The sequence below is a fragment of the Drosophila elegans genome, unplaced genomic scaffold, assembly GCF_018152505.1.
Source record: "Drosophila elegans isolate 14027-0461.03 unplaced genomic scaffold, ASM1815250v1 contig_208, whole genome shotgun sequence".
In the NCBI taxonomy this organism is placed as follows: Eukaryota; Metazoa; Arthropoda; class Insecta; order Diptera; family Drosophilidae; genus Drosophila; species Drosophila elegans.
Genome location: NW_024545578.1, coordinates 24,374,961 through 24,386,229, shown reverse-complemented (window position 1 = coordinate 24,386,229; position 11,269 = coordinate 24,374,961). Strand labels below are relative to the sequence as shown.

General features: G+C 41.8%; 1 protein-coding gene across 1 annotated transcript; it reads right to left on the bottom strand.

The window, feature by feature from the left end:
• Positions 1-8,659: 8,659 nt before the first annotated feature.
• Positions 8,660-11,156, bottom strand: LOC108143220 (actin, larval muscle). Its single transcript, XM_017267516.2, has 3 exons — positions 11,052-11,156; positions 10,003-10,963; positions 8,660-9,224 (listed from the first exon to the last, which is right to left on the bottom strand). Exons 2-3 carry the CDS (start codon positions 10,925-10,927, stop codon positions 9,019-9,021), a joined length of 1,131 nt encoding a protein of 376 aa, XP_017123005.1. The 5' UTR covers positions 10,928-10,963; positions 11,052-11,156; the 3' UTR covers positions 8,660-9,018.
• Positions 11,157-11,269: the final 113 nt, after the last annotated feature.

The window sequence follows — 11,269 nt, the reverse complement described above, 5'->3', positions numbered from 1 at the left end:
GGCGACAGCACTAAACAATCATAATAACAGATACTTTTTTCCTCCGCACACAATGCTTTGCTTTCTGTCAGTCTTCCTTCCTCTGGGCTGCCGCTGCTCCGTCTTCAATGACTACTGCATTGGGGGAGCGCCTGGGTGTCAGTCAGTGAAGCGTTCAAGGCGGACAGACAGCAATCCGAGTCTGTTCTGTATCTTGAAAGAAAATTCAAACTGTGGCAAAAACGTGTGCAATTAGTGTGGGAAAAACAGGGCAAGAAAATCAAATGGCGACTTAATGAGTTATAGCTGAAAACGGCAATTAAGATTGATTCGAAAACCGAAGAATCTCTGAGTATTAATGTATAATGTATGTATATTTCGATCAAATCCCAAATCCTTTAAATGAGAACAAAATACATTGTGTATATTTCAAGGATTTTGGCATTTCTTAGGAACTGAGAATGGCAGAAGGACGTGAAGGACAATTCGTTTTTTTTTTTGCTTGACTCTAAAATGTTTCTTTCTGTTAATATTGGTTGTTCTGGGGCAAATAAATGTTAAAGCTACGTGCTGGCTGATAATTACACACAAATAAATACCGACTATAAAATTCGGATGGAATAAATTTGAATTACAATTTATCGATTCGCCCAAGTTTAAAATGCATTCGAACATACATGGCTGCTTCTAAGCAAATTATTTCTTTTATTTCATTTCTTAGATCTATCAGTACCTATTCGTAACAATACAAAAAACCAATTTTATTTGTTTGTAAAGTACCACTTGCTGATAAATAATAATAATCTACAAAATGGCTTTCTGATGGCTTTCTTCTCCAACACAGCAAGCCGGTAGCTTTTTGCTCAGAAAACAAATTGAGTTAGTGTCTTGACCTACTCAATGGCCCGATTTTGTTTGTGATTTGTGCCTAGCGGCAGTCAGCAGGCAGGAAAACTTTTGTTGTCTTCCCAAAGCGGGGAAAATTGAGAGAAAATTAAAAAGAGCAATCGCAAAGTGAGAAAGAGAGAAAGAGAGATAGAGAGAGAGAGAGCCAGCTAAGAGAAAGCAAAAGTCGATAAAGCAGTGCACGAGCACCCAAGTGTTAGCATTTCATTATTAAAGTCAAAATTAATTTTTCCAAGTTGTTGAACCCCAAACAATTTTGAATATCGCATAAATAAATATTTAACTCGGTCGTCGATAAACATTTACTTAAGACTATTTTTGTTTACCATGTATAGACAACTTAATATTTGGAATCTATTCTACTCAAAAGACTTAATTGGGTTTGTTTACAATTTACAATTCTGGCTGCTCAGTTCCTGCAAAGTCGTCCACCAAGTCGTATGCCTTTTATTAAGCATACGCCACGCATGCCGGTCTTCAGTCGTTCTTAGCTTGCACCATTTTCCCAATTTCATATAACAATTAAAAGCCATTAGGGCATAACAAAAAGTGTTCCTGGCAACAGCACCTCCCACCACCTCCCCTCTCCCATCCAACCCACTACATACTCCCCTGACTGCAGCTGCTGCCTCTGTTGGTGTTGTTTTCCTGAGGTAATGGCGTGTCATTTGCATTTTGCATGATGGTAACAAAACAACAACTGTTCGTTGCAAAAGATTTTTATGTGTGGGGTGCAGAGAATGCGAATGAGAGAGATATGTTGCACAGATCCTAGTAGCTCAGTTGGGGAAAAGTTGAAATGAACTCGACGATGATGAGATGACGACAAGGGTGTTGAGATGTTTGCTGTCCAACACCAGATGCATTTACGGATATGATGTGCTAATGCCTGCAGAATACAACAGCGCAGCCACTGGTTTAACGTCACTTGGAACGCCATACAATGCCAGAAGTCATAATTTTGGTGCTTTCTTCCGCTGCAGATCCCATTAAATCTTAATTAGTCACGCTCATTTCGCCTTACATTACAAACAATTAAGCACTTTCCAGCCTTTGCCCACCCACCCACCATCAAACATCGATTGTACTTTGTTGATGCAGCCGAGGGAACCGAACCAGTTATTAATGCACATGAAATGCAATTAATTTTTTGATTTAAAACTTAATTTACAGCTTTATTTGCAGCGGGCATTAATAACAACTTTTAAGCGAGCCTTAATCCTTGGCCGTTCGAACCAATCCGCATCGCAACCAAAAAAAACGTATCGAAAAAGTCCACCCATCCAAAGTGAACAGTTTTTTTCCGAAAATTTGATTATGGTTTGGCCGTTTTATTGCCATGATATTTTGCGTCAATAACAAAGTACCAAGTGATTGTCGTTATTGCTATGTTTTGCACGTTTTTAATATTGAAACTGTGTTTCCCTGCTGCCCCCAAATATCAGTTGTTCGCATAGTTTCTCTATTTGTGGTTTGAATAATACATTTTTCATTTTTCCATGACACCGAGAGAACCGCGCAACTTTATTTGTTTATCAATGGTATTTTCAATTGCCATCACGAAGCTAATTACGTTCTAGTGGAAAGGCAGTTTTATTGCATTGTTGAAAATTGTTTAATTAGTGACTTGAAGTAGGGAACTAACTAAACTCGGTAATTTTGCAAAATATTTATAGAGTGTCAGTCGAGTGGACCTTGAGTGTTTAAAATCAGGATATTTAAGGATATTTTAATCAAGCTGTAATGATTTCCCTTTAACTGCAATTGCAAAGTTTTTTCCCCAACAAAAAATAATCATTCTGATGTTCTGTTTATACCTATTTCCATCAACTCCACTTGACCATTTCAATATCCTGACCAAAGACCACTTTCAGCTTAACTGGGATTCCATCTGCTGTCCATCTACCACCACTCCTACTATTCCCACAGCCCATTGGGGCACATAAATTATGGCCACAAGTCGCCGGCATTACCAACTCGTTTAGCTAAACTCGCACAATAACTGCAAAAGCCACTGGAACAGTTGCCATATTCTGCTCGACCTTTTCACTTTGCTTGCTCACTTTTCTTCATTTTGCAGCAGCCCCGCCCACAGCCGACCGCCCACCGCCTTTCACTCCCTTCGGCTCCCACCTTTTGCATATTGTGTGCAATATTAAAAGAAGGGCCAGGGCAGAAGCAACAACAATGGGATTGCAAACAAACCGAGACCGCGTCTGGAATTTCAATATCCGAGACTGGTGTAATATGAAAATATTGAATTTTAAATTTAGCCATATTATTGTTATTAAAAGCAAGTCAAGTCCAAACGAAAAGGGAAGTTCCATTCAAGGACGTCCTAATGCAAACTTATTAAATTACAGCAAAACCATAAAAAAACTGGCACAAAAGGAAACCATTACAAAAGATTTTCGTGCTAACGCCCTCATTTTCCTTGCCTGATTGGGTTTTCCAGCCTCAATTCCGAACTTTTTCCCTCGGCGACCGCAATAAGGCGATGGTCTGAAGGGATCTCATGGTGCGAACACTCGGAAAGAGTTTTCGCTGCAATTAAATGGCGCCAATGGCGGAAGGAAAACTGCAATTGATTCAACTTCAGCCTGAACCGAAATTCGCTTTTAAATAGTTTCGCCCGAGCAGTTGTTGCGATCTCTCTGTGCGGGCGCCTATTCCAATTCAATTGAATTTGATTCGGTCAATATTCATAAAATCAAGAGCGAACTTTTCCACTGTTCTGCGGTTTTAAGCCCGAAAGTTTTTATTGGCATGCCCTTTCACGCCCTTTCCCTCGTCCTAGTGCTCTGCCAGCCCGTTTGTGGCTTTGTTCGATTGGCAAATGAAAATAGTTTGCTGCCTGCGCATGAAACCAAAGAACTGAGCAGCATTCAGGGTCAAATATTTAGCCTGTTCTTTAAGAAAATTAAGGACAACCCAACGTCTGTTTCTGCGCTTGTTGTTCGAAAACTTTTGCCTATTTTTCCACTTCATATAACAATACAGAAATGAAAGTACCATAAGGAACAAATTAAATATTCTATGAGAGTAAAAGCTGGGCGAAAAAACTTTGGAGCCAGCAAGCCCAGTGTTTCAGAATATATATCAATTCCTAAAACATACATATTTATGAACTCTTCTCCGCAAAGTTCTTTCCAGCATTCATGACTTCATTGACTTTTTATCGAGACATTTTTTACCTCGAAGGCTGTCTGCTTCCCCGCTGAATTACAATCCCATAAATAGCAGCTGCTTAGTATGAAATCCCCTCGATGTAGCAGTCCATCTGCTTCAGCTGCATATGGGATCAGCTTTATTGGCAAAATGGGCGAAGGTTCACCCTAAAGCCCAGGTAAGCTGAAGGCGCCTGCTCCCTTATGCAAATTGTTTCAACTCAAGTCGGGCAGCTGTTGACAGTCGAAAGCCCGGAGCCACACTAACTTACATAGGAGCACTTCCTTTTTACGACTTTAGCGTATTTGAATTTCCGTAAGCTAAAAATGCTAAATTTATGGTAATTAAAGTCGGCACATTATGTGACGAAACAATTGCTCCGTTCACATTCCTTATATAATACAGTTTGCCCCATTTAACTGGCAGTCTGTCCTCCAGCCTGGTAATTATGTATGCTCAAGCTCTTGGACTGCACTCATCACATCATCGCTTGAGCTGCGCAATCGGCATTAAGTTGATGCGGACTGATGAGCATTAAAAAACAGTTCGCTTTCACATACTCATTGGTGGCTTTCTTTTTGCCCCGCTCTGCGCACATTCTCCGCTTTTATCTTTGGCTCGGCTTAAAGTCAGTCGGAATCATCTGCATCAGCACGGCGGTGTGGGAAGTGGATTCATGCCACCATCTCCGCCTTCTCCGAACGCCGTTTATTGTAATGCCTTCTTTTCCTCTTTTCCAATAATCACTGCACTTAATTGCGAGCAACTATTAATTGAATTAGAAGAGCGCACTGCCACACAGACATCGGGTTGCGGGAATGTTGTTAGGGGAAGAAGGGTTCCTGCGTTGCCTGGCAGCAAAAAGTGGACTCCGATATCCGCCATTAAACCGCCAAGAATGTTTATGAAACCCTTGCTTTTGTCAAAGTGCGGCAGATCCCAACCTGTTCACGGTGATGAGGCGATCTGAAGGTACTATGTATTAAACTAATATTAACACAGATAGTTAAATTATTTTACTTAATAAAACAGCTATTTTAGATCGAATATAAATAATAATTCAAATAGGACGAAGCAAAATTTGTATCCTACACTTAAGTTTCTAGAACTAAAACTTAGTTAGTATTTTTATTAAGTTGATTTTAAAACAATTTCTTGGTTGTATGACTAATGCAAACAGGTTAGTGTATAGATCCTACATTTATTATTTTTCGTTTTTCACACTGAAAAAAAGGGAATTGCAAAACTACTGAATTAAAAATTGTTTGTTTAATTATGATATTAAATACAATGCATACTAAATTGTCTGATTTTATATATAAATATTTTAAATAATGTGGAAAATATTAGATTTAAAATAGTTTAAGTTTATCATATTTAGGTATTTAACCTGATTGGTTTAAGTTTAAATATAATTTTAAGACATTTAAATAGTCAAATGAAAATTAAAAAAGAAAATTAAATGTAAATGCAATGTATATTAATCAAAGCTAATAAATAAAATATTTATATTAAGTACAAACTTCTTGGATTTACTACGTTTTCTTAACAATCTAGTAATCCTAGTAATAAGCGTATTATAATATTTTGTTTAAAAAAAAAACTATAAGCCGCAATGGTTAATAATCAAAGCTAAAAATATTTAAATTGATTATTAACTTTTTGGATTTACTACGTTTTCTTACCAGTCTAGTAATCTAATTAAAATGGTTTCAAACGTACTAGGTACATTGTACCTGGTACATGCTAGGGACTGCCAAACTTTAAAATTGATATCCATTATAGAATTTATATCCATTCCCATCACTGTCGATACCTTTTCAGGGCGAAGCGGAGTACAGGTCCCTCCCGTGGGGTTTGTTTGTGCTAGCTGACGTCGGCGGGCGGATGCCTGCCTCAACTGCTGCTGTTGACGCTGCTGACAAAGATGCGATAATCGCTTCATTCATGGGGCTTAAGCCCGAAACCTGCCCACGCAGAAGGGATAAAGGGTGCAGAAGCTGAAGGGACAAGTGAGGAGTGTGTGGGTGACGGCAATGTGTTTTCCTTCTCTGGAATTTATGAGTGAGCAAGGCGTGTCAATAATTTCTCAGAAATGAAGCTGTTGTTGCGGGTTTTTTCACTTGATTTATTGTATTACAAACATTTTTCGATATAGTATATATGAAGGTTTCGTGGAAACTTGTTCCAGCCGGAAGCAATACCAAGAAGTCATTCTTGGATACCATAATTTCAGGTTCCTTTGAAATTTTTCCAGTTAGACTATTGCGTTCTTTCTAGTTATTCATTAGAGGTTAAACAACGAAAAGGTATCATATATACCCATCATTACATATAAATTGTATAAAAATTTAATTGACCTCATGGACCTTAATTTTATGAACAAGTTAAGATCTATCGGCTTCTTTAATAAAGATTGCGATGTTTTGTTTTATGTCTTCGATAAGATTGGTTTGATTGATTTTCACGACCATGATTGTTTGATTGACTGCAATCGCTCAACTTTGACCTTTTAGCCGACCAAATTCCATTAATTCCTCTTGTCTTGCATCTGCCAGGGAAAGAAGAGCCTCCCACACCTGCTGTGCACTAATTGAATTTAAGTTTTAATAGCTGAGAGCAATAAGAAGCGCAGGTGGGAAGGCCAGTTGTGCGTGAGCAAAAGTTTTCCCCTTTTTGGCGAATGTCAGTTTCAGCTATTTGGCATATAAATTTAAATTTTCAGCAGCCTGTGGGATTTGATGGTGATGGGCCAAGATGTTGATGAAGTCGCCTCAATTACGGGGACTGCTGTGGTCAGTTAAGCTCACAGGATGAAGAGGGCCTTTAGGACATGAGGAACAGACGCCTGGTCTGATGAAGATTGAGGGGTCTGGTATCATGGCGAAGCCCTTTTCTTTATTAATTTCCTGTCCGCATGTGGTGCACCTCCAGCCAGGGAAAACAATTTGTTAGCTTGTCAAAACCATCGACCATCAAGTCCAAGTTTTTGTGGAGCATCCCACCCGCCCCCTTACTTTTCTACGCCCACAGTTTGCAGGAGAGGAGAGATAACTCGTTAAATTTGGCTTTAGTTCCAGCAAGTTTGCCTTGCGCCTGGGCAAATCTGCATAATGAAAATGGCAAATACATTGAAGTATTTGCCATTGGAATTAACACCAAATTATAATGGTATCGATAAGGGCGTTTGTTGGGGCGAGTGCATTAAATTAGCATAAAACAAACAAGCCGCACAGAGCACTTGCAGCTTGCTGGTGCAGTTGCAGTTGCAGCAAATGCCGAACTTCCGCAAGTTGGAAACGATAAACAGACCAACAATCGACGTGGTATTGCAACGTAGGATGGGGCAGGCAATAGGGACGAATACGGGGGAGTTTGGAAATCCTGGCCGGACCGAAATTAAATTCAATTTGATGTGCAGATAAGAGCTGCAAACATATCTCGACCTTATGATATCCTTTATGGAAAGGTAACTAAAGATTGCTTGTCTTAAACGCTATTCAATTCATCACTAGCTTATCCTATTAGCTTGGATGTTATAAATCCAATTACAGTTTGGTTATCTTAATTACATAACCTAATTTTCAAACAACAATAAACAATTATCCTTTGTTTCTGTCGGTAATTATTTATTAAAATATATTTAAACTTAATTACCTGCGGAACCAAAATGGGTCGGTTTGGCAGTGTTTACGTTTACTATTGACATTATAATTACCACCGAATGTTGCCCAAAAGGATCCCGTGGCTTTGTAAGCCCCTTCAACCTCTCAGTGGAAGGCCTTCCTGGCAAATTTGGTTCGCTCGCTGTGTCCACTGATTGATTGAGTGCCGGTTTCCAGCCAGGCCTTCCAAATCATTTTAGAACAGCCAGTCCCACCAAACGTTTAGTTGTATGCCAACTGCTGGCACTAATTTCGCTCGCTGGGCGGCGGATAATGAGCCGCACTTGGATGCGATGACCAATGAACAGATGACGTGTGGACAACCAAAGACCTCTGCAAAATGCTCTGACTTCATAATTGGCCAGCCATTGACAATTATTTGGGACTGGTTTTCGGGTGCCCAGGAACACCAGAACTGCAAGAGATTCTGCCAAGTCATTAGAAGAGTTTCCGTGTTCATGGCGACTTAGCAGGCATTAAACCAATAAACTCAGTTAGACTGCCGCAAGTTTGGCCCCCAACTAATTAAGCAACAGCTTTTGGCACCTGGCTTATGCATAGTTTGCAGCAACCTAAAAGTTTGCAGCCAAAAGTTGAGCACAAACATTTACGTTGGCGCAAAGTTCGGTGAGCATTTGGGCGCCAGTTAAGTCTGTCACCTCTGCTTGTAGTCGGAAACATGGTGTCTGTCCTCCAGCAGTCATGCCTTCGAACGCGCTGCGTGTGGGCAATCCGTCCGCCATGACAAACAAAATGTGACAGACGAGCAAGGATACAGATACTCGCTCTGAGATTGGATTGCCGGGCCAGCTGTCCGAGAACAAAAAAGTTTTCGCTGGCCAAGATTGGCCTGATTGACATTCGCCAAGGCCTAATTAGAAAAGTTTGACCAGCACGCATCCTGGCCGCCTCTTTTCCTGTGACCTACGACCTCGATTCGATTCACATGGGTTATTGGTTTTTATTGTACGTAACAACCGATTGTTTTTGGCGCTTTTCTCCGCTGTCAGGCGAATAAAGCAATACAAATTCCGAGTCAAATCAAATAAAAGTGGCAATAATAATAAAAAAAGAAGGCGTTGCCGCTCGTTTCCGGTATTATTCTCTTCTCTTTTCTCATTTCTCTTGATCTCTCTATCTATGTTAAAAACCTCTTCATCAACTAAATGTAATTTTAAAGATACTTTTCACTGAACTGCGTCCTCATCCTTGGCGCCAGTGCCTGGTCGAGTGTCTTATGCTAGAGACAAACACCAGAGCAGCGCTCGAGGAGATGTTGTTTGGGCCAGATGCCCGATGCTTAGAAGCACTTGCGGTGGACGATTCCAGGGCCGGACTCGTCGTACTCCTGCTTGGAGATCCACATCTGCTGGAAGGTGGACAGCGAGGCCAAGATGGAGCCACCGATCCAGACGGAGTACTTGCGCTCAGGTGGGGCGATGATCTTGATCTTGATGGTGGATGGAGCCAGGGCGGTGATCTCCTTCTGCATACGATCAGCGATACCTGAGGACAAAAATAGAATGCATTAAGTGGGCGCTAGAAAATCTTGGATTACCTGTATAGCTACCATATGATTCGACAATAAATATTGAAAATTATACCTTACACTTCGTAAACGTATTTAAATACGAGACAAATACTGAAAACAATATATTCGTTTCGAGTGCTTTTTGTATATTATAAGTTTGTTAAAAATTGTTTTGAGCGAAAAAAATCTCTAAATATAATGATTATTAAATTTCTGCAAAAAAAAGGTATCCGACCCTAAGCGAAATATGTTGAGCAAAAAAATATCGCTCAAAAAATACTAATTATTTTTCCGCTCAATATATTTCGCTCAAAGTCAGATACCTTTATAGCATCATTTTTCGAAGAGAACCAAAAAAAAAAAAAAACAAATTTCAAATAAAAGTTTTTTTTTATACCCATACAAAAATTTTAATTAAAAAATTTTGTTTTTTTTTTTTTGGTTTATGTTGATACTGGTAATTTGATATTTTTGATTCAATCAAATTAATATCTATTAGTTACGACCCACAGCTCATAATATTTAAAATATGCTTGCTCTTAGCATGCAAGTTACTCTCAAAATTCAACTACTTCCTAATTTGTAGATGCGAAACTATTTTTTCCAATCTTCATAAAAAGTCGGTTAATAAAAAAATTTTAAAACTGAAAGGAATTTAGCGCAGTCATAAGATCTAAGTAAATCGATCCAAAAATTTACAAACAAAAACTCGTTATGATACATTAAAGGCGAGATGCCAAGAGAAGTACGCACCTGGATACATGGTGGTGCCGCCGGACAGCACGTTGTTGGCATACAAGTCCTTGCGGATGTCCACGTCGCACTTCATGATGGACTGGTAGACGGTCTCGTGGATGCCGCACGACTCCATGCCCAGGAACGAGGGCTGGAAGAGGGCCTCCGGGGTGCGGAAGCGCTCGTTGCCGATGGTGATCACCTGGCCGTCGGGCAGCTCGTAGGACTTCTCCAGGGAGGTGGAGGCGGCGGCGGTGGCCATCTCCTGCTCGAAGTCGAGGGCCACGTAGCAGAGCTTCTCCTTGATGTCGCGCACGATCTCCCGCTCGGCAGTGGTGGTGAAGCTGTAGCCGCGCTCGGTGAGGATCTTCATCAGGTAGTCGGTCAGATCGCGACCGGCCAGATCGAGGCGGAGGATGGCGTGGGGCAGGGCGTAGCCCTCGTAGATGGGCACGGTGTGCGAGACACCGTCGCCGGAGTCCAGAACAATGCCGGTGGTACGGCCGGAGGCGTACAGGGAGAGCACCGCCTGGATGGCCACGTACATGGCCGGTGAGTTGAAGGTCTCGAACATGATCTGGGTCATCTTCTCGCGGTTGGCCTTGGGATTGAGGGGCGCCTCGGTCAGCAGGACGGGGTGCTCCTCGGGCGCCACGCGCAGCTCGTTGTAGAAGGTGTGGTGCCAGACCTTCTCCATGTCATCCCAGTTGGTGATGATGCCGTGCTCGATGGGGTACTTCAGCGACAGGATACCGCGCTTGCTCTGCGCCTCGTCGCCCACGTAGCAGTCCTTTTGGCCCATGCCCACCATCACGCCCTGGTGACGGGGACGGCCCACGATCGAGGGGAACACGGCGCGGGGCGCATCGTCTCCGGCGAAACCGGCCTTGCACATGCCGGAGCCGTTGTCCACCACCAGGGCTGATGCTTCCTCGTCACACATTCTCGGTTAGTTGTTGGTTTTGGTTCGGGGGCGACACTATAAGGACACAGAGAGATCGCTGGTTATCCTTTCTGCAAGTTGCGATTGTGCGGATGTGCGGATGTGCGGACAAGACGACACTCACGACGTGTAAATCCAACAGCGACAGCAATCAGAGTGATTCGTTCTGCGCTCCGACCGCTGCATTTAAATAAGTTCTGTCCCAGCCCCCGCCAGCCCCACGCCCATGTCCCTGTCCCTGTCATCTTGAACAATTGTTCATCTAGTAACATGTTGATGAATTTCGCGATATGCCACGCCAGCTGGGGATTGGGCGTGCTAAGGGGGGGGAAGGTGGCGAAC